We start from the raw sequence: 24,560 nt of genomic DNA on the forward strand, positions 1-24,560 counted from the left end.
CTGTGGCTGTGGCGTAGGCCAGCAGCTACAGCTCCGATTCGACCCCTAGCCTGGGAACCTCCATATGCCGCGGGAGTGGCCCAAGAAATAGGGAAAAAAAAAAAAAAAAAAAAAAAAAGACAATAAATAAATAAATAAATAAAGATAAGCACCAGTCTAAAAACAAGATTTGTGAATGCCAAATTCTTGTGTCTGTGAACTCTTCAAATTGTAAAGACTGGCTGGCCATGGGATGATTTGTACTGTCTCCTCCTTTCCATGATGTATTGTACCTAATTGCCCTTAAATTGTACTCACTAAGTTTATTTAAGATAGAGATCTTTAAACATGATGTATTGTACCTAATTGCCCCAAATTGTACCCACTAAGTTTAGTTAAAACAAAGATCTTAAAACATGATGTATGGCTGCTATACCATGTAATAGTTGACCAATGTACTTTTAACACTGTGGTGTAATCTGTAGCAAAAAGCTGTCTATATAATCAACCACTTATGCCAATAAAATTTGAGCAGTCCAGCGCCCTGAAAGAAGGGACAAAGAGGCTGTCTCTGTAATTGTACATTCGCCGACACTGCATCCCTCTCCGATCGGGAAGTGCATGCTCCTTGGCCGCCGGAGCTGGCCTCCGGCAGTTCATTATTGCTAAGCCACAATGGGAACTCCAAGACTCTCATTTTTTAAAGTTAAATAAATAAGCTTATAGGAAAAAGTATGTAAAATTAGGAAGAAAACTAAATTAGAAAATATTTGCCCATTAAAAGAGGGGGACTGGTGTCTTTTCTTATTAATCAATGCAAATACACTTACGAGAAAATAACTGTGGACCAAGGATTTAGTTTGGCAGTCATTACATTCAAAGAAGCACAAACTGTCTGAATAAGAAGACAGAATAAGCCAAAGGCCCAACATTCTCAACAAGGAAGGTGATTTCAACGGTGCAGGAAAACTAAAAACAAATGCCTTAAGTCTCAATTGTCGTGGTCTGTGTGTGGTAGTAGTATATGTGATTTTAAAATTATTAATATTGATAATTTTTTTGTTTTTGAAATACTCTAACAAAATTCTTGCTTTTATATTTGGAAATTCATAAAATGAACTTAGAAAACAAGAGCAAGTTGATGCGAAGCTATTTATTCATCATGGGGACGACAGTACAAAGGGCAAAATATAAGAGAAATCAGGCCTCCAAACATGTTTGAACTGGTTGTCACATGTTTCTCTGACATCTGTCAATTTTTAATGCTATTTTTATCCATTTAAAGATTATGTGGAAAATAAAATCCTCACCAATTAATTTTAATCCTTTGCTCATTTTTACAAATATTTGCTGAGCACCTACTGAAGCCCTCTTCAAGAACTAAGGATACAGTAGGGAATACAGCAGACAGGGAACTCACATCTTCATAGAAGCTACAGCCTAGTGTGGTAGACAGGCAGATGAAAAAGAATAAGAAGAATAAGTGTGTTAGAAGGCCATCCGTGCCAAGAAGAAAACTAAAGCCTAGGAAGGCCAAGGGCGTTTGTGTATATAAATGCAATTTTGGATAGAATAGTCAGAAATGGCCTCAGGGAGAAGGTGAGTTTTGATGAAGGATATCCTGAAAGTAAAAGAGCTGGTTCTGCTGATCTGGGGGAAGAGCATCTGAGGTGAAGGAAAAGCAAGTACAAACAGGTCCTGTTGGGGCCACCCTGGCATGAGGTATTCATCGTAGGGGGAGCACATGGCTCAAGGCAGGCAAATGGGGAGGATGTGTGAGGAGACGGCGTCAGAGAAGCAGGAGATCCTGCCAGTCAGAGCAGGGGCTGTGACTTTTACTCAGATGGGAAAGGGTTACTTTTACAGAGTTGGGATTATTTTAGCTGTGGAGAGCAGACTGAACGGGGTTGAGGAAGAAAAAGGGAGGCCAATCCTTTTACTAGTATTGTTTAAGAGATAAAGCCTGGAGAGCTAAAAGACTTACCTTGTATTGCTACTTGTGCTGCTTTAAAAAAAAATCTTATACATATTTTATAGCTATCTCGGAGTACCACAAAAATGTAGGCTAATAGAATGTAAGAGATATTCTCACATATATAATATTTTCATTTACATATAATATAGCAATAGTCACATTTCCGTCTATAGAGAAAATAACAGGTAAAAATAAAGAACTTGAAATTACACATCTAATACATCTTAGTGCATGTATTTTTAAAAATTTTAGATGATTTTATTTTATTTTTTTATTTTTTGTCTTTTTGCCTTTTCTAGGGCTCCACCCGCAGCATATGGAGGTTCCCAGACTAGGGGTCCAGTAGGAGCTGCAGCTGCCAAGCCTACGCCAGAGCCGCAGCAACGCGGGATCCGAGTTGCGTCTGCAACCTACACCACAGCTCACAGCAACGCCGGATCCTTAACCCACTGAGCAAGGCCAGGAATTTGAACCCACAACCTCATTGTTCCTAGTCGGATTCGTTAGCCACTGAGCCATGACGGGAACTCCTAGATGATTTTAAAAGTTTGATATTCAGTACTCATTCCTAGCACACAAATATTGTGCAACTAGAATATGGTTGGCTGACACTTTGATTTCAAGAAGAATAGAAATTATCAAAAAATATCTTTAATGGAAAAGAATATAAAGAAGAATGTATATTATGTATAACAATCACTTTGATGCATAGTAGAAATTAACACATCTTAAATGAACTATACTTCAATTAAATACATTTTTAATACATTTTGATCCCTTCTTACTCATGACCCACCTTCGTCCTTGCCAACAAGGGAGCCCCCCTCTCCAGCAGAAGCTCCACCACTTGGTCATGTCCACTTCTTGCAGCACAATGAAGGGGTGTCAACCCATCCTGCCAAAAGAATGAAAGGTTAGGCCTGAGTTTGCTTAAAAAAATAAAACAAACAAAAAATAGTGGTAATGAACCCAACTAGTATCCACAAGGATGGAGGTTAGATCCCTGGCCTCTCTCAGTGGGTTAAGGATCTGACGTTGCCGCTGTGGTGTAGGTCACAGACACAGGTCAGATCCTCAGATCAGATTTGACCCCTAGCCTGGAAACATCCATATGCTGCAGCTACAGCCCTAAAAAAACAAAACAAAACAAAACAACAAACCACCACAAAAAACAAACCAACCCCGCCCCCCACAAGAGTGCATCTATTGCCACCTTGAAGATAGAGTTTCTTAAACTCAGTCCTAGTGATTTAGTAGAGCAGTAATAGAACTGCTATCAGTTAAATGATAGAGAAGAAGAGTAATAGAGAAAACAAGGCAGAGAGACCTTGACGTAGAGCAAGAAAGAGGAAGAGAAAGGCAAAGACAAAAGAGAAAGAGGGAGAGGAGTTCCCGTCCTGGTGCAGTGGTTAACGAATCCGACTAGGAACCATGAGGTGGTGGGTTCGATCCCTCCCTTCCTCAGTGGGTTGACAATCCGGCGTTGCCGTGAGCTGTGGTGTAGGTCGCAGACGCAGCTCGGATCCCGCGTTGCTGTGGCTCTGGCGTAGACCGGTGGCTACAGCTCCGATTCAACCCCTAGCCTAGGAACCTCCATATGCCGTGGGAGCCGCCCAAGAAATAGCTAAAAAGACAAAAAAAAAAAAAAGAGGGAGAGATCAACAGACCCCACACATGGAGGCTCAATGTAGATGGGAATGCCAAGTGTGCTGTGCTTGTTGAACTTGAAAGCCTTTCTTCCCTGGAGCCATTGCCAGAGATTATATTGTTATACTATTTTCATTTTGGTGGTAACGACACATCACCTAAAAAGTCTTCTTAATCTAATACGTCCACCTACCTTCTCTTGAATTGTCACTATTTTCATAAATTCTCCAAAAATGCTCCCCAAGGCTCATAAAAGGGAAAGGCCTTTTTTTTTTTTTTTTTTTACATTCTTCTAAAGGTTTCCACTCATATTTTTCATCATTTTACTAACTACATAATTATTTCTCAAAAAATTTATTATCAATAAATAGCATTAAAATAGCATGGGATTATGGCACAATATATGTTACGCTAGTTACAAAACATTCTGACCTTGATATTTCCTGGGTAGTTTCAGATTGTGGAGCAATCTCTAAAAACTCTCTGTCTTTTTGGTTTTCTTTCTCTTTAGGGTGGCATGGCCAAAAAGTAGCAGTTGGGAAATATGAGGTACAATATAAAAATAATGGTCAAGAAGTGAGAGAAAATAAAGCCCTGAGTACGTAAATTAATTGGTGATTTCAAGCTTAAGAGAAAAAATTAAAAAGATTGCCACAGGGAAAGAGGCTGAGGAGGTAGCTAGTGGTCAGGAAAATGAGGGGTGACAAACACTTAAGAGGCCTTTAGAAGCTCTGATTTATCCAGACCTCTATCAGCCTAGTTTTTGCGTCTTTGCTTCCAGAATTATATCTCTGAACTCAGAGATATTCTTTCCTCCTAATAAATAAAATTCATCTGGATTACAACACTCTTCTTGATCCAACATTCTGGAATTTCTAAGCTAGCTATCTTCCATTTGCCTTTCCAGGTCCATGTTCCACTCTTCTCACTGTTTTGCATGGCTGGTCTGATCACCTTAGATTGTACTGATGGGCCATCTTGCCCCTTGGCTTTTGGTTGGTTTAGCCAGTGGGATACACAGGAAGATATGGAAGCATCTCCCTGAAGGATCTCCTAGGTCTGCCTGGGGCTCTTTGTATAAGGTTACACTCTTGCCAAAACAGCCTTCTCTACACAATACTCTCCTTTGAAGGGCTCTTCCAATTCTTACCTTTCAGGTCTATGGGTGCTGATGGCTCCTGCTCTTACCAGCCCTAGAGATACCCCACTATTCCTTGTGCCTCCCCTTCAGTCCAGCCACAATTTTATAAATAGGCCCTCTAATAGTCTCTATTCAAATTATCAAATTTGAGTGTGCCCTCTGTTTTCAGCTAGGACCTTGATTGATAATTATTCCTTGCTTCAATAAATCTATTTAACTATCATTAAGATATTAAACAACCAAAACAGATGTTGCAGTTTTGGGTATCTGGGAATTAGCATGAAAAGACTGTCATTTCAGGAAAAAAAAAAAAAAGTATGTAACTACTGTAGTTGAGATGCCAAGTTATTTTAAAGTTTGCCTGAGAGGAGCTTAAAAGAGAAACTGTGCAGGCAAAGTGATTAAGATGGTAACACTTTTGGATCTTGGTGTCAGTACCCTGTAGTTGAAGACAGAGCATTAGTTGCTATATAAGTTAAACAGCAATTAGATATAGCTTGACTTCTCAAACATATTCTTGACGGGGGCTTCACTGAGATCTAGAATTTAAGAAATCCAACACAACAAATGAAGGAATGATGCACAACGGTCCAGGGTGTAGGCTCTGTAATCACAGAACTCTGGATGTGAGTCTCGGATCAGCCATCACGAATCCCTCTGAAGCTGAGTCACAATACATAAATTAAGGGTGCTTTTTCTTACCCTATGTAACTTCTAGCCTTGTTTGAAAGATGAAGGGATGCTGCCTTAATTCATTTTTGGAAAAGGCAGAGTATTGCTTTCCATAGATGTGAAATATTTATTGTGTAAGTGTGTTGAAACCTCCAAAATACTCTCAGAACACCAGGAAAATATGGAGAACACTTGGTAAACCCACAAGAATATCAAGGAATAATAAGGATTAAATAATTGGTTCTAAATAGTACATTTTAGTGATATAATTTATCTGCCCTTATAAAGGATGTGTGAATTGTATCAAATCCAAGTTGCCCAACATGCTCAATCTGGGTAGATCTGGGGTATTTCCCACAGAGTACAGTATCTCACTGTTGAAAAAAAAAAAAAAATCTTATGGAGGTTTTGTATTCAAGATGTTTAAACTTAAATTACTTTTTACTTTTTTTAAACTTAAATTCTTAATACTGTGTTTAAAGGTTACAATTTTTTCCTCCCTCCAGAGTCCCTTTCTCTGGGTTCTCTTTTTTTCTTCGCTGGAATCAGTTCAACTACTGTAGCTGAGATACCATATCACATCATGACGTCAGTAATTCTTAAAAGGGAAGATCAACCAACATTAGAGAGATACCATTTATCTAGCTGGTAACCCACAGCATGAGCTCCTTACAACCATTTTCTCTTATCTTTTCCTCTCCTCCCTCTCAGCTTAGATTATTCTTTCAGCAATGTATCCTGAAGTCTGTGTGTTAATATAGGCTCTGCTAATCACTAAGCTGTGTGTCTTAGGTAAAATATTTACCTCCTCTGAAACTCATTTTTACCATTGATAGTCTCATTTCTCAAATGGAGACCTTCCTATTTTCTCAACAAGAAAATAATCCATACTTCATAAGTTGTTAGGAAGATGAATAAGACGATATTCGTAGAGTACTTAAGCAAGTGCCTAGAACGCCATGTGCCTATGACAATTGATAGCAACTATTGTTATTACTTTAATTATTCCTTCTAATAACAAGTAGCAAGGGTGATCCTTTTTTTTGATGTACTGATTTCCATTCATCACCCCTTAATGTTTTTTGTATACTTTTATTGTTTGCATTGAAATACGTATTTCAATTTTTAACCATAATTCTTACATGAAGTATCTCCATATTTAAATAATAAATAAGTTTAAAAATTAAAAAGAAAAATGGCTTTAATAAAACCTGATTAGTAATATCATTATTTAACTAGCTATAAAGTTTCTGTTTTAACATTAAAATGAGATTTTTTTTTTTCTTCAGATACCAGAAACCCTGGGCACTGGTGAAAATGTCTCAGAATTTCACACTAGATTTTAGTCGATGATGAAAATGCCAATGAGATGCAAAATGTCTCAGTGATTGACACAGTGCTGGTTTAAGTGGGGGAGAAACTGTGGGTATGATTTTTTTAAATCACCCCAAAGCCTCTATGTAGTTTGCGTTTTTCCAAATAAGGAAAACCTTATAAGTGAGAAAATAAGACCAAGGGAAAATTTTTGATGAAATATACTAAATGCAAAATGTTTATGATTAATTTGACTGCTAGGGCAAATTGATAAAAATGATAGAAAAAAATAATATTAATATTTTTTAAAATTCCATATAAATTCAATGTATTATCTACAAAGATAGTCAAAGTATAGCATTTTTTATTTTAAAATATATTTTTAAAGGACAGAAGAAAAATCAAACCTGATTCCTTTAGTAATCAAATATTTTAGTCCCAGAATTGGCCTTCCAATTCCAGATCACAGTCCTGGATTTCGGTATTTACCTCCTACTTGATTTTACTTTTGGTAAGAATGATATAAATCGATAAATCTGATAGTGGTAGCCAAATGAACCTCACTGCCTTTAAAATCCTACTCCTTAGATATAAGGAAGTATTTTCACTAACAAGGAAAATCTCAGTGCCACCTTCCAATGTTGTGACTGACCTTGGCGTGCACTGAAACCAGTCTGCACAAACTAGTGAGTCTGTTCTTTGCAAATCTTTTCCCAATTCTGCATTCACGGATACCACATTGGTAGCTCTAACTGGCCATGATGAAAGTATGAAAGTATTTATACCATGGAAATCAGCAAAGGCAAAGGTTACAAATCAGAGGTTTTTATTTTATTTTTTTGAAGAGCTGATTGCTAAAACTTAAAGTACACTGCTAAACTAATCTTTTGGGTTCAGTTTATTTACATCTCTAAATACAGGAATCTACTCTGTCTTATTAACTGCTGTATTTCTAGGGTTCATAGCACCCAGTAGGAATACAATGATTATTTGTTGGAAATCTGAGGTTAGCAGCTACCAACTACTACATGTAGAATGGATAAACAACAAGGTCTTACTGTATAGCACAGGGAGCTATATTCAATACTCTGTAATAAACCATAATGGAAAAGATTATGAAAAAAAAATACACATGCATATATAATTGAATCACTTTGATGTACAGCAGAAATTATCACATTGTAAATCAACTATATTTCAATTTAAAAAGACATTAAAAAGGAAGAAATGAACAGAATGTCTGTACAATGTATACAACTAGAAAATCTATTTTCACTTTGTAAGTTCTTGAATGAAATTCTGTTTATTTGATATTTGATACATCTCAAAGCTAAACTGGATGAAATAGATTCCAAATATTCCCTTCAAAAAGAAGAAACCAAGGCTTACACTTCATTGTTAACTTGCTCAAAAACAATTAGTTACTAGCAGAACTAGCATAAGAATCCATTTCTTAGTATTCTTTCCATGAAAAAGCAATGCCTATCTGCAAATAGACTTTTAAACTGTTTATGTACATAGGAGATGTATACAGGAGATGCAAACCAGAGCATCTTTTAAGGTAGAAAGCAAATATTGTCATGATCAATAAGAACAAAGTCAATGGGCTCAATAATGAATGAGTGCTCCAGAAAATCACTAATAGGAGCAATGTGCATCCTTAAGACACATCCAAAACAAAGGGTAGGAAGCACATAAAACTCTAATGCAAAGACACTGGACACCACAACAAAGATCTTGACAGACAAAGCAAACCAATCCACAACTCCTACATGATAATATGACACAGGTGCTCTGAACTACATGTCTTAGAGAAAAGAGATTAGGAACTGAGGTCATTAAAAACTAAAATGTATAATCTAGGACTGATGTAGTTTCTAGAAGCTCAAAGATGATAAGGCTTATTAAACAAAATATTTGTTAGCCTCAAGATTTGCAAAGCAACTTGAATGGATCCTTATTCCTTGGACTATGAGAATGTAAAGTCCCAGAATTAAACAAAGTGAAGATAAAATATTGCTAGGGATGTATTCTTTTTTTTTTTTTTTTGTCTTTTGTCTTTTTTTTGTTGTTGTTGTTGTTGTTGCTATTTCTTGGGCCGCTCCCGCGGCATATGGAGGTTCCCAGGCTAGGGGTTGAATCGGAGCTGTAGCCACCGGCCTACGCCAGAGCCACAGCAACTCGGGATCCGAGCCGCGTCTGCAACCTACACCACAGCTCACGGCAACGCCGGATCCTTAACCCACTGAGCAAGGGCAGGGACCGAACCCGCAACCTCATGGTTCCTAGTCGGATTCGTTAACCACTGCGCCACGACGGGAACTCCTAGGGATGTATTCTATTCACCACCTTCTATAGACTTCTTTCACCATATATTTCAAAATTTTTAGTAATAGAAATGTTCAGAGTTTTGCTTAAGTCTATGATTGATCAAATCTACTCCAAAGAGTTAATATTGAAGTACAAATTTAAAGTTAAGCAAGTAACTGCACATAATTTCAGTAACATAAAAAATTATGAGTAGCTAAGTAATTTACTTACCCCCTTTAAAAAATACCCAAGAGCTGATTCTCACACAACCCTATGAAGAAGGTGGTATTATTAGCCTAAGCTCAGAGAAGATGAGTAAACTGCCAGTATCATCCAGCTAGTAAGCAGCAGAAGTAGGATTTGAAATCAGGTTGTCTGCCTTCAGAATCTGAATGTTCAACAATTGTATTGTCCTGCCTACCTTATTATCTATTTGTTGGGAGTGCACAGAAACTCAGAACTATATTTTACTCAACAAGTTTGAAACAAATGAAAGGGCGCTGCCTCTTACCCAGTTGACATGAGTAAAAATGCAACATAATAACTGTTTCCCATTGGCATCATAGGATATCTTCTGCTCAGGTCCATATAGCATAACCACTTAAAAATGATTTAGGAATTGAAAAGTTGGAGGCAAAAGATTTTCAGCATGTATTAAAATATTTTATATAAAATCCACACACTCATATCTATCCAAACTATCTCATAGTTTAATACATGCTAATGAGTTTGGGGGTTTGATGTTTAAAACTAGCCGAATCAGAGGTGAGTAATTTCAACCTTTGATCTTTGTTCCCAGAAAATCAATAAACGAGGACTTGAAAAACTATGTCATTGAGGAGCTAGCATTTTGTTTCTCCGAGCACTTATGAGCAAATATTAATTCCACTTTGCAATGTGAAACCTCTAAATATTGTATGAGGTTTAAATCAAATCCAAGAAAGCAATTTCCTTGAAAATGCATTGTTTAAGGATTGGTATTTTAAAGTGCCTGCTAAAAGAATACAAAAAATAATCATGGTAGGAAATTGAAAGAACAGAGACACTCACCCTAGTTTTAGCATCAATCTGACCACCACGATCCAGTAAGAGCTTCACCATGTTTGTGTTTCCCCTTTTGGAAGCCACATGCAGAGGAGTGATTCCATTCTATACATGGAAAGACCAAACAAGAGCATGTTGGGTATGGCCAGGCATAATGGTGATGCCTTTGTGTTAAAGAGCACGAAGGAGACTGGGACCTATTTTGTAATTTTATCCAAGGTTTCTTCAGTTTCAATGCTTTTGATTTTTAAGGAACAAAAAAGCACACAAACCACAAAACACGATAGAGCATGAAAACCGGAAGGAAACTGCATAACTAAGTCAGTAACCACAACATAGGTTCTGAATGTACACATCACAGTCAAGAGACCAGGGAGCAGATTTGCATAATAGAAACAACATTTCAGATCCTACCTAGGATAGAGCTCTAAAGTCTATCTTTCTTATTACAACACCCATGCAGTTAAAGCTTCTGGAATCTGAAAGTTTCCTATGCTTAAAAATAAAATACACATATGCCTATCAATACTCAACGGAAGAATGATTCTTAAAAACAGCTTCAGAATAATTCAGTGTGAAAAACTTGAAAAGAGCTCAACATAGTTTCAGTGCAGAAGACTTCTAAGGACAAAAATACCATATACATGAATTACATGCATTTCTCTTACTGACTACTGCATATCATCATTATGTCAAGGATAAACACCTGATTTGTTGGTATTTTTTTATTTTGCACTCAAGTATTGCATTTACTGACAATTTTATCATTCATGCATGTGACTTCTTTCTAATAAAAGCATACCCTTAAACATATATAACACAACATGGTGTCTTATTATTTTGATAAGACCATAAGAGCAAATTCTCAATTCATTAAAAAAAAAAACCCTATCAAATTGTATGCCCTATAATCACTGTTAAGACACAGTATAAATGGACTTACACATTTTATACTTAGTATTTTAACAGTTTAATTTTTTTATCCACTCGAAACTGCTCATTCATGACTCATGATGTGATCTTTAAATGTAACTGCTCAAACTGATGTCAGAACTGACATCCTCCTTATTGCAAACGATGTGCGTGCATGTGAATTTACACATTCTTATTTTTCACTTGTTGAGCTGTGATGACTTCCTGTGATTTAAAGGGAAAAAATGGAAAATCTAATATCCCCTGCCCAGACAGATCCAGGTAACAGAAGAAAAACAACATTTTTCTTGTTGTTAATTTTTACTTTAAAATGCCCATTGACCGCTATCTAAAATGAGAGACTATTTGAATCCATACCCTGGCTGTGAAGTCCACAGCAGCTCCCCGGTTTAAAAGAAGAGTGGCCACGTTGACGTTTCCATAGTGGGCGGCGATGTGCAAAGGGGTGAAACCACTCTGTGGAAAGCAAAGAAAATAACAGTTGGTAAAGCATTTCACCTCTGTATGTTGAACTACTAGATTAGTGGAGGAAACTACATGGTAATCGTCTACATAATATACAAACGATGCAATTCAGATAATAAATGCTTTAAGAAGACCTCAAGTTTTAGTGCTTTTATTTACGTTTAGTGGTAAAAAGGTCAACATATAAATAAGTAAATAGATATCCTACATTTCTTGGCAACATTATTTCTAACTACCTTAACGATTTATCTATTTATAAGATTTGCTGCTTATGTAAAGCCATGTTTCTTGAGCTGGCCTAACTTTGGAGCAAAATAGAATATGATTAAACAACACAATTTTGGCTACAAAATTAACATAATTATGAATACAAGTTTTTTTTCCCAGAGACAACTCAAAATCCCCCCCTTTTTTTTGGTCTGGTTTTTGGTTTGGGCTTTTTTTAGATAATGAAAAACAGCATTGGTTGGTGTTGTATCTTCAGAACTATGAAAATATTGAGAAACTTTTAGAGAGGATGTACAGTTTATCCCACTTCATTTACACTGTCTTTATATTTCTATCCTCTTTAACAACTGTGTTTAGCCAGACTTTCCTGTTATAATGAAAGTTAAAAAGACAAAAATTAAACAGTATAGTTGGGATCAAAATGAATGTAAGTGGAATCCAATTTTGAATGTTAATTACATCAAATTTTATCAGTAAAATAAGATTGATATAAAATAAAATAAGCAAGTTAAATCACATATTATATGGCATTAGAATCTGTTTACTCTTGGAATATTTTTTAAATTAGCCTGCAAGTCTTTAATGGAAGAAAAGCATATTTCCCTTCATTTCTTTTTCTAAAGAAAATTTAGCTAGAAATGTTTGCCATTTTCACAATAGAATATTAATTCTTTTCTTATTAAAGTATGAAAAGATGTATTATTCTTGCTCTCCATAATTTTCATTGCTTAATGAAAGATTATAGAAACAATAAAGACGGCTCCTGTAAAACTGGATATCAAATCCTGCAGTGCTGAGGTTATTATGTATTGTTCTTTTTTGTTTAAAATGAACTTTGATATAAATAATATTGTTTTTAAAGAACATTAATAAAGCACAACCACTATTTTTCTATTCACCTAATTTATGGGCTTTGGTGATTTTTGTTTCAAAAATGGCCTAAATAAGCATTCAGATACCTTAGGTAACAGAAATTCCTCTGTGCTACCAGCCAAATTAGCTGCAAATAATTTCTGACTGTAGTGAAGCAAGACACAAAAGAAGAATAGGAACTATCAATCCAAATCCTAGACTTGTGGTCACGATATTTTTACTTTGTGTCTACATGGTGCCAAATATTCATGTCAACATAGAGGAAAAAAATCAGCCTACAACCTGGCTGTTATTTTATAAGATGTCAAACTTTAATATTTTAGGAAATAATTGACTAGATGTTTTTCATTTTTATCTTGATATTTCCTGTCACCCAGTCATATCCTGAATATGCATCTGTTATTCAAGTTACAATTTAATTTCAGATAAACACAGTGGTTGCTGATGAATCATTTTTGAATTACGCAAGTATAATAATATTATTTTTCCCATGTGCAGAAATAAACTAATTTATCGTCTGACACAACCTCATTGAAAATCCATGGTGATGCCTCAGGCTGTGACTGTTGGATCAACATGAGGCTGGTCTAAGCCCCTGAGAGGAACTTCTCCCTGATTAACATGGAAGTGGGAGGCTCAGGTCACCTTACAGGACTAGGTATGGATGGAGGGTTTCTCTCTCTTTGTTATTCTACTGTCCTTGAAGATATATTTCTAACTCAGTATGTATCTAACTCAAACTGCTGCTTTTAGCATAATGATTAAAGGACATGCTGCTTTCAAAAATGTATTTAAAATAATTACCAAAAATCAGGTAAAAATGAAAGGTATTAAAATCAGTAATTCAGATATCAATGTGAATGATTCCGGTCTTGAGCAATTTCACTAAGTAGTTCGGCCTTCAAAAAAAAAATCTCTGACCTAAGTTCCATACACAAATATGGAACAGAAGAAATGATATGAATAATTCAAGAATATTCACATCTCAATGGGTAAATTTGTTAATAGGCAGGATATTAGTTTCAGAAATACATTACTCTTGGTGAACATTAAGTGTGAATCCTCAGAACCCCCAGAGGTCCACAACTCACTGATCATATGAGATGTTAGTCTAAAGAATCCCCTCAGCAAAGTGAAAATCAACCTACACAAGTAGTCACTTGCCTCTGCGTAGAGGTCAGTTTTTATAATAAACTTTCAACAATGTTTATGTTAGTGCCTTTTGGTAGCAATAGTCAAAGAGAAACCCTCCCCACACACAGACACAGACAGACAGACAGACAGACAGACACACACACACACACACACAGAAGCTTCTGAACCAAATGTCCTTGTTGATTTTGTTGATTGATGGGACCTATTTAGGTATGTGGAGAATAGATGATTTCCTGACAACTATTGTAAGATAACAAGATAAAAGCAAATGCTTGGCTCATGACATGCTCAATATCATTACTAATTATATACAATATGCTAAAAAAAAATACAGAAAACAAAAGGGGCAACTGCACTTAAATAAAAGGATAAAACAGTAGCAGAGAAACCTCCTTAAATTACATTTCACTAAACTCTAACCTGAGAATTCTCATTAAGAGAAGGAGTCACATCTCTTACTGGCAAAAAGTTAATCATAAAGCTCACTTAGCAAAATATATATTATGGAAGAGTCTTGTTTCATGCCCTCCTCTAATAAGCTATTTAAAGAGTTCCACTGATTAAATAATGCTTCAAACATATGCTGTATTAAATTTTTGATTTATCCATTTGCCTTAATTATGGGCAAAGTTTCCAAATCAATTTCCTAGCAATGAAAGTTCCAACCATTAGTATAAATTAGTGAGCATTTATTCTAAGTGGGGAAAAAATAAAATAAATAAAAAGAAGGTATATTTCAGCATAACCACAATACAGTACCTCGGTTGTCCTATTCACCATCATCTGAAGCAGTGTTGTGTGGGAAAAAGAGGGAAGATATTACACAGTGCAAAATTAAGGAAACAATCAGTCTGCTGTATCTGCAATTGAACACACGCTTCCAGCATGCCAAAACCAATTCTACCGAGAAAAGACATCCGTACCACTAGACAATACGGTTGCATCTTTCCAGTTCAGTTTCTATTATTCTTTTTACCATAAATAGAATAAATAAGCAGATGTCTAAAAAGCTGAACCTCATCTTTTAAAGAAAATTATCTTTTGTTTTGCTTTATTACTGTACCCAACAGACAGTCCCCCTTTTTTTCTGAAATACCTCTGAAAGGAATTTAGCTCTTTTGATGACCAGAAGTAATTTTGCATTATCACCACGGCCTACTTCTTTGTCATCCCCCAGGAGGAATCTGGCGGCCGAAGAGTTCCTTTCCCCAGTGTGTTTAGCTTTTACCTTGGATTGTACGTCAGCATTGTGATCGTTCTGAAGCAGGAGTGCGGCAGATTTGGTGTCATCTTTCCTCGCTGCAATATGCAGAGCTGGCAGCCGCACCTTCCCTTTGGTGTCATTCTCCAAGAGGATGGCCACCGCCTGGTTGTGTCCTTGCTGGAGGGCCACCGCGAGGGGCGTGAAGCCATCCTGGCAAAATAGAAGAAAAAGAAGCTCTCAGCAATTTTTGGAAGCCTGGGATTCAACTCCAAGAATCGATGCATCTCATTTTCAAATTAATGATTAAGATGGACAGGAAGAACCCAAGGATTGATTAATTACTGTGAAGACGCATGCAAACTATAGCCATGTGTTATACTATGCACTGGCTTTATCCGATTGTTTTTGAATTTTCTATTCGATACATTTTTACAACATCTGCATGTCCTAACAAAGCCATACTGCACACAGCATGTGCTCAAATATGTTTCGAATGTGAAAGCAAAACTGAGGACCAACCCTAAGTAATGCCTACTTATGGAAAGAACAACGTGGGAAGGATAGAAACAATGGAGACCAAGTCTGACGCAGAATGAAAGATAGGGTAGCCAAGACAGGGGCATAAATTATGTGATTAACTCGGCAAGTTGCTAAATGTCTCTGTATTGATTAGGGAAGTCAGTAACAACTATGAATGGAATGGTGTGTCACCCAATAATTTGGGAAATTTGGGACATAATATGATCTAAGTTCTTTGGCAAATAAGGCTAACTAATTTTGCACTAAGGTGAATTTTATAGTATTTAAATCACTTAGATATAAAATCATAAGTGTTAAGAAAGGTTAAAAAAAAAAAAAACCCACCCTTTCAAACTGAAACCTAAGAAGCAATAAGAAATAATAGCACAGGTTATCAAAGTTAGAGGAGTGTTAGGGCGTAGATGAAGGACCATGCTAGAAAATTTGAAAGTCATGTTTTCGCTCTAGAAACAAGTATTCAGTTAATGGAAAGGTGACAAATAAGTAAAAAAAATTTTTTTAATTAAAAATTAAAAATATATATACATGGCTCTGTTTATGTGAAACCCCCCACCCCCCCTTAATTCACAAAAGCTTGAGCACAAGTCTCAGAGTTAGATGTTTCTATTAACAGAGAGAAGAGATGAGGACAATTTGATGATACAGCTAATGATTGTATTCTAGAGACAATGGCAAGTTACTCTCATCTAACTATTCCATTTGTTTTCTTCTTTTAAATTTTTTAAAACTAAAATATGGTTGATTTACAATGCTGTACCAATCTCTGCTTTAGAACAAAGTGATTCAGTCATACTCTATTCTTTTTAATATTCTTTTCCATCCAGTCTATCTCAGGAGATTGGATATATTTCCCTGTGCTACACAGTAGGTCCTTGTTTGTTTATCCAGTTTGAATGTAATAGTTTGCATCTACTAACCTCAAGTTCCCAGTCCAACCCACTCCCTCCTCCTACCTTGCCAACCACAGGTCAGTTCTCCACGGTTGTGAGTCTATTTCTGCTTTGTAGATATGTTCATTTGTGCCGTATTTTAGATTGCACGTATAAGTGATATCATGTGGCATCTTTCTCTTTTTGACTTACTTTACTTCGTGTGATAATCTTCTCTTTGTTTTCAACAATAATTTTTTAAAAGGTAACTGTAGACTTCAGAGGGAAAATCATTTCCCTCAAATGTTATTATATATGCACTACCACAATAAGGATTGGATTTTTAAAAGTAGAATTAAATTTTAAATAAACATTACTTCATGGAGTGGAAGAGTAAAGCACAGAGCTGTAAGAGGAAAGATAGTGGCCTAAATTTAGAGCTTTTTTGGCACAAATTAAGCCTTCTGTGAAGGAGGAAAGAAGGGGCTCATTATCTTATGCATGTTTCATCTGATTCACCCTTGCTACACAGTGTGAGTTTATATTAAAAGAACGTGAGCTTTATTTTTTCTTAGAGACAAGGCATTTGCTGACAGTACAGAAGCTAATTTAAAAGTTTTCAGCCTCTAATTTTGGTAACATTCAGAAAGAAGGGAGGGAGTAGAGAATTAGAAAAATGGTACTGGAGGGACAGAGAACTCCCTTCAGAGAATTTCACTTTGGATCTCCACCACATGGATTTCATTCTAATCTACACTTCATGGGAGAAGGGCTTTTTCAAGTACCGCAACGAACGCTATGAAAAGGAAACCTACATTAAAATTCAGTAGCTTCATTTTTCACCATTTATTTACCAATGCTAATTGCTACCATTATGGGAAATTTCATAGCGTTATTTCTTTTCAAACATGAGTTTCATTGCCATATTGAATGATCTCCCAATTATCTGATTTTTAAAGTGGTTACTATGTCTTAATTAGCAATTAATTTTTGCAAGTCTACTAATGGGTTCAAGGTATCTTTACGTATATATACTCATGACTACAGAAGGTATTAGTAACACACCCTAAAATGCCATATGATATCACTTATATCTGGAATCTAATACATGGCACAAATGAACCTTTCCACAGAAAAGAAAATCATGGACTTGGAGAATAGACTTGTGGTTGCCAAGGGGGAGGAGGAGGGAGTGGGATGGATTGGGGAGCTTGGGGTTAATAGATGCAGACTATTGCCTTTGGAATGGATTAGCAATGAGATCCTGCTGTGTAGCACTGGGAACTTAAGATGGAGCATGATAGTGTGAGAAAAAAGAATGTATACATGTATGTCTGGTCACTTAAGATGGAGCATGATAGTGTGAGAAAAAAGAATGTATACATGTATGTATAACTGGGTCACCATGCTGTATAGTAGAAAAAAACATAATGTATTGAAAAAAAATTATTGCTTAACCAGTTTTCATACACTTAAAAAAAATCAAATAGTAATCAACTATATAGCCCCGTGAGGATGTATTCATTTACAGAATGACAGACTAAAAGGGAACATGCAAAGATTTTTCCATATGTGTATTTCTTGATAACCATTAGGATCGGTGGTGTGGAATTAATCAACTAAGTTAATGTACGTCCAGTAGGAAAAATTAATTTTAGTTATCTAGGTGATTTTTAAAAATGAAGTAGGAGTTCCCATTGTGGATCAGTGGTTATGAACCTGACTAGGATCCATGAGGATGCAGATTTGATCCCTGACCTCATTCAGTGGGTTAAGGATCTGGCTGTGAGCTATGGTGTAGGTCACAGATGTGGCTCAGTTCTGGCATTGCTGTGGCTGTGGCACAGGCCAGCAGCTGCAGCTCCGATGACCCCTAGCCTGGAAACTTCCATATGCTACAGGTGTGGCCCTAAAAACAAACAAAAACAAACAAAAAAATGAAACAGGCAAAAAGATAACAGGCTATATTGTCTAAGCTAGGATTCCAATGGTCATGTGATTTGCTTGCAAAAGCTGCATCTCTATGTTGAAATCAGAGATGGTTTTAATTTTCTGAGAATCACAGTACAACACAACCTCTGCTGATGGACCAGACATGCAGCAGTATTTCTGGAACCAGAGTGAGAGGCTACCAAAGTGTGGACTTGGAGGAGCCTTGAGACAGCTGAGAATGCCATCAGGCTGCTTTTCTCTAAACCACACGCTAGAAATATCAAGTCTGTTTGGTGAGTAGAACTCTGTAATAAAATGGTTTCTCTAGGTAAATGATTCCGCTTTCAAGGAAATAAAGCAAATGCAGACTTCCTTATTTTGGTACCTTTCTCAGAGTTCCTAATGCAGAGACATAGTCTCATACTGGTACCCAAGCTGTGCCTGACTGAACTGAAGACACTCACATTCTACTTATTGACAGAATTAATATCTCAGGGAGTCACAAAATCAAAATCATAAGAATCGCACTGTAATTGCATGGTAAGAGTGTAAAATCTGAGTGTGCTGAATAGAGAATGTGAAATTGTTTCATACTGGGCACTTGTGTTTTCCAGCCTTAAACGGGAAACCCTCCTATTACGAGTGATGTCTGGGATTGTTTTTGATGAACGAGAAGAAGCGGTCAGAAAGTCATTTCGAGGTTCCATAAAAAGTTTTCACTCAAAGGGCCTGGACATGAATTTAATAGATTGTAATGACCTCTCCTCGCAATGCAGGGTAGAAAGGATTTTGTGTTTATTTCACCTAAAGGCTTAATTGTCCAGAAAGGAGGTCATATTAGGCATTAAAAATTAAACAAGATAGCTTCTGGGTGACAAGCACTCACTCCAGGCCAGGGGTTTTAAAATTTCTTTCTCTTTTTTGGCTGCACCTGCAGCACATGGAAGTTCCAGGGCGAGGGATCAAGCCTGCACCACGGCAGTGATCTGAGCCACTGTGGTGACAACACTGGATCCTTAACCAGCTGTGCCACAGTGGGAACTCCCAGGAGTTTTTAAATTTCATCCATGGAGTCACAGAATGTGAAATAGGAAAAATAAAGCCTGCAGACTCTGGTTGAAATTTTTTGAGGAGAGGTGTGTCCCCCTGGAGCTCTCTTCCCCTCCTCTCCTGTGTCACCTACTCCCAATCTTCCAGTGACCCTGGAGGCATTTTCGTCAAGCTCAAGACCTTCTTGAGCATCATTTAAGAATCATGGCTCTAAGCAGTCACTGAATTTGCTCTTTAACATGCCTAGGTGAAAGTGAGAAGGAAAATACATAGGATGGTGATGTTCTAAGGTGGCCCACTCCAACCCCTTTTTTTCTTCTAGATGCCCTGAACCTTTTGAAACTGAATTGATTTTGAACATTCTATCCAGCTCCTGCCGTAGTCATAGTCATACATCATAACCGGTGCTTCAGAAAACATGAACAGCTTCCTGACATATTCCTCATGCAATCATGCAAACATAAATAACTATGAATTATTTCTAGTCATTAAAAATGTTCTTTTAAGAAATTGTATGGGATCCTAACAAAGATAAAATATGGATGAAAAGAAACGGGTAGAATTTACTATAATCTGGTTTTAGAGTAGCATAAAGCTCTCAAAACCTAGAGAATGGCAACCTGATGGAAGCATGATTTCATGTGAGAATAAACTGATATGAATCCCAAATTAAGACATAAACTCATTGAACTGTGTGCACTGGGTCCTTCATTCATTCATGGCCATGGCTATGGATTACAATGGTAACACAGGCACTCCCAGGATAAAAGGAATAGAGACCCTCTGCAGCTGGATACAAAGGATGTGGACATGAAGATCAAAGGATTCAAGTCTTCGGAATCCACAGTCTTACCTCGGTGGCAGTGCTCTGATTAGCTCCATTTTCCAGTAAATATTTTACAACATCGATGTGGTTCTCTTGGGCAGCCATGTACAAAGGAGTGAAGCCATTCTGAGGACAAACAGTGAAAAAGGTCTTCCATCATTCATAAAGTTTAAATCAGGGGAGAATTCAAGACAAAGAAAGAGAGAAGAATGCGAAGCAAAACTTTGAAATGGTGTAACAATAACATACCTTCACACTGCAGAGGTCATATGTGCATTTACCATCATCAAACTAGACAAGCAAAGCTAACCAATTCCCTCCCGCAAGTTTTAAAAGAATGAGGAGAAAGAGAAGCAATACCTCCTTTCTTGACTTCATTTCAGCACCAAAGATTCACAGTTCTCATCACCTAACACTTTGCTAAAACTAAAGATACTGAGTATCTTAATATCTATATATATCTATAAGACATAGAATTTTCACGACTATAGAGTGATATTTGTGTCATAGCTCTTACATGTATCAATTCATAAACTATTTAAACAGATGACCATTATCTTGACTAAATACATTTTAACACCCTTAAAGGTATAAATTATTTCTCATATCAGAATGGGCTAAGAAAGAGGGCAAATCTGGTTGAAAATTTGAAAAATCTCTATTTCAACTTCCTGATGAAGGTAGCATGATTTTTACTGAACAAGTTATTTTTTAAAAGTCTCTCCAAAATTACATCATTCATTAATTCTCATATTCATTTATTCAGTTGTTTACTAAAACTCTAAGCTCTGGTTAGCTGGGCCATCACCGGGGAACGATGACGAACAAGATAGATATCTGCCCTCATAGGGCACATACTACGGCAATATGATAACATTATGTAGTCATAGATTTTTTTAAAAAGCACTGAAAGTTTATAACAAGAGTTTGAAACTAAGTTTAAATTGGCAAATTTTCTTTTTATTATATCCTTTGCAATACGTTATACTTCATTACAGTAAAAACCCACAAAACTTTATTTTAAAAAGACTTTGAAAAACTTATGGTTTCCAAATGAGACAGGTTGGGGGGGGGTGGGGAAATGCACTGGGGGTTTGGGATGGAAATGCTATAAAATTGGGGGATGATGATCATTGTACAACTATAAATGTAATAAAATTCATTGAGTAATAAAAAAACAAAAGTCCTAATACCCTAAACAAACAAACAAACAAACAAACCAGAAAATGTGTGAAACGAATCATAAACTCTCAAAGCACAACATTCTCTCAAAATTATATCAGGATTGTAACCACAGTTGATTCCCTTAAAAATTCCATGCATTCATGATTATAAGTAAAAACACAGACAAAACTTCATTAAAAAAAAAAACTTACAAGGAGAGAAAAATAGCTTTTTTGAAAAATCCTCTTGTATACATTGTACAAGTGTGGAAACATTATTTAAAGTGGTCAAGTTACAGTGAAATATAGTGAAATATAAATACAGAGTATACAAGTAAAACAAGAAAAGTAATTTTAAATTTGATTACAGAAGAAAATCTGTAGGTTTCAAAGGATGGTGGAAAATTTAAAACTAAGAAATATTACAAGAGGAATGAACTGACAATTTCGTAGGATTCAGGAATAACTTGCTAGCTGGATAGCATATTTTTTAAAACACAGCAAACAGGTGATATCTTGTGTATTTTAAGAACTGAAGAGGTGGCGGAAGGATGGAATTAGAAATTCAAAGGAAGGGAAAGCCGGGGATGGTTAAAAACAATGAGTGGGTGTGGAATGGGGCTCGTTCATGACAAGTCAAAGGCAGGGATACAAAAAGAGAAAAAGAACTTGGAACAGAGTAAAACAATTTGCTTACAGAATTTCCTCCAACAGAATCTTGTGTATAGATCAGGAGAAAGGGAAATATACCTTGGTTGCCAGATGAATAGGGGAAAGGAGATGTGCCAGCCTTAGACTCCTGCCTCCTTTAAAGGGACCTCCTCTGGCTGAGCAGGGCAGGGGATCCAGAGGGCCAAGAGGACATGCTCATCCCCTTCCTGCAGCTCTTCTGCTTCCAGACCACACCCCAGATATGCAGCTCCCCAGAACCCCTGCCCCCACAGCCCCAAGTGTCCTTCCAGAACTGGCTCTGACTTTTTCCCCTTAAATGGCCAAAAGGAACTTTGCAGATATGATTAAGTTAAATTTCCTGAGGTTGGGCGATTATCCTGGATTATCCAGGTGAGTCTGATGGACTCACAAAAGCTTTTTATAAGAGGGAGGCTGGAGGTCAGAGAGGAGAGTAGTTACTATGCTGCCTCTCACAGCCTCAGTGTGAACCTGAAGTGCCAACACCTTGGTTTTAGCTCTGTAGGACTGATTTCAGACTTCAGACATCCACAATTATAAAAGAATAAATGTGTGTTATTTGAAGCAACTGAATCTGTCATAATTTGTTATAGCAGCAACAGGAGTCTAATACATACTCTTAGAGTTGTTTGTGAGGGAGGGTGGAAGTAGGACACAGAAGAGCTTGATGATACAGGTTGGCATCTATATCCCTACACATGATGCCCTTGTGATGTAGATGGTGCCAGAAATGGGCATAAGAGAACAGCCAGGGGCCAGGGGCAGGGGCCAGAATCAGCCCCAATCTTGCATGGAAGGAACTTGAAGGTTTCCAAGAAGTCTAAATTTGGACCTGCCATATTGCTAGAATGTTACATATATCAAAGTAGAAGCATAGGAGATATTTGATAGTTTATTAGCTTGATACATAGTGAATTTAAAAAAATATACTGTATGTGGACCTCTTTTGCACTCTTGTCCTGGCCCCTGCAAGCGTTAATGTGGGCTAGAGTAATAGAGAAAGAAAAGGGGAAAATATCAAGGCTGACAACATACAGTATCTAGAAAGGAAAGGGCAGTGACAGACAAATGTCCAGGATCCAAATGTTCAGGATCTGAGTTAGAGGGCACCATGAATAGCATTTGTTCTTTGTGCCACAACCTCAGGATGCCAGGCTTTCCAGCAGAGTAGGAAGAGATAAGAAGAACCATAAAAACACAAAGGACTTATGGAACTTCTGCTATATGCCATTCACTGTGAGAAATGCTTTTACTATATCATTTCAAATTACTGTGACCACATGGCCTGGTTTGCCCAGAACAGTCTAATTTTATGCATAGTATCGTGGAGTAATTATTAATAGTGTCTCAGTTCAGATGATAAACTAAATGGCCAAATACCATCACTAATACTTAGAATAGTGTTATAATATTGGTATTATTATCTCCACTTGAAATAAGGTAGCTGAGGCTCAAACATTTAGGTAACTTGGCCAAAGTCTCAAAGCTAATAAGTGAACTGGAAGTGACAGAGAGGAGCCAATTCATGGACAGCTTTCTTACCTGTAAAGAAGTTGGGACTTCACTGTGGATGTGTGGTCCTCAGCCTGGCTATGTGATAGAATCTCCTGTGGAAACTTGTAAGAACATCTAGGGACCACCATCCCCCTTCCTGCATTGAAGTCTTCATACATGAGGCCAAAGTCCATGCAGTTTTTAAAAAGCTCAATTTTTTAAAACTACCTGAAGTGCTTTGTTATAGGTGATGTAGAACCAGTGAATGGTTTTAAGCAGGGATCATATCTGCATTTCGGAAAGTTCACTCTGGACCACAGATGCCTTGGTTTGGAATGGCAGGAGACAAGGATGGAAGTAAGGGGTTAATCAGCTTTTGCAATATTTGCAATAGTGTATTTAAAAGATGAAGGCAATACCTTGGCTAAGACAACACCTCGGCTAGAAGGAGGGGGAGCTATTTACTGCTACCAAACATAAGAAGGAAAAAGGCAATAAAGATTTATTACAGGTCCTAAAAATATGGGCAATTATCTTTCCTTCACTTAATGATGCTATTTAACAAGAAATAGTCTACCAGAAATGTGACACATGCTTCTGGGTAACAGACAGGGCACGGCAGCATTTTAACAGCACTGTAAATTGTATAAGGAAGCTTTTATCTTCACATATAAATAGGCTGACAACACAGGATTATGGTCCCTGTGTCTATGCATCCAAGTGTTTTCCAATATATTATGTCACCATGTTTTTCTAAAATAGTCTGGCTGTAGGTAGTATGGAAGTGTATGTGTTTCCTCCTTGTTGGCTGGAAAAAGTCAAAGATCCAGAAGCCAGGTTGATTCTGGAGGGTACGAATGAGCACAGCATAGTTTGTTCTTAGAGTTGTTCAGTATGACCAATAGGTGCTTCTGCCAACTGGTTATTAAGTATTTTGAACATTATTCCTCTCCATAGCAAATTATTAATTATTTGTCATTCATTTATATTAAGTCACCAAAACTGTGCTTGGTGAGTCTTCACTGCTAGGCGTTGTGCTCAGCTTTACTGATTCAG

At 36.9% G+C, this 24,560-nt stretch overlaps 1 protein-coding gene and 1 long non-coding RNA gene across 51 annotated transcripts in view; one reads left to right on the plus strand and one right to left on the minus strand.

The window, feature by feature from the left end:
• The window catches only part of LOC110261983 (uncharacterized), a 59,449-nt gene extending 41,162 nt beyond the window's left edge, over positions 1-18,287 (plus strand). The window contains exons 2-3 of the long non-coding RNA XR_002346436.2: positions 13,080-13,239; positions 14,914-18,287. This is a non-coding gene — a long non-coding RNA (uncharacterized LOC110261983). The remainder of the gene's footprint in view (positions 1-13,079; positions 13,240-14,913) is intronic.
• Positions 1-24,560, minus strand: part of ANK2 (ankyrin 2) — a 607,793-nt gene that overhangs the window by 133,305 nt on the left and 449,928 nt on the right. For 28 of the 50 annotated variants that reach the window (XM_084973124.1, XM_084973136.1, XM_084973148.1 and 25 more), the window contains 6 exons: positions 20,185-20,283; positions 14,965-15,150; positions 14,496-14,519; positions 11,373-11,471; positions 10,089-10,187; positions 2,751-2,849 (listed from right to left, as the gene is read on the minus strand). In XM_084973124.1, the coding sequence (XP_084829250.1) occupies positions 2,751-2,849; positions 10,089-10,187; positions 11,373-11,471; positions 14,496-14,519; positions 14,965-15,150; positions 20,185-20,283 (606 nt within the window). The remainder of the gene's footprint in view (positions 1-2,750; positions 2,850-10,088; positions 10,188-11,372; positions 11,472-14,495; positions 14,520-14,964; positions 15,151-20,184; positions 20,284-24,560) is intronic. The other 22 variants (XM_084973140.1, XM_084973126.1, XM_084973116.1 and 19 more) reach the window with 1 other exon arrangement.

This window comes from Sus scrofa, chromosome 8 (genome assembly GCF_054392235.1).
Source record: "Sus scrofa isolate SSC_HxYL_T2T_F1_AM1 chromosome 8, Sscrofa_HxYL_maternal_Yorkshire_Landrace_v2.0, whole genome shotgun sequence".
Lineage (NCBI taxonomy): Eukaryota > Metazoa > Chordata > Mammalia > Artiodactyla > Suidae > Sus > Sus scrofa.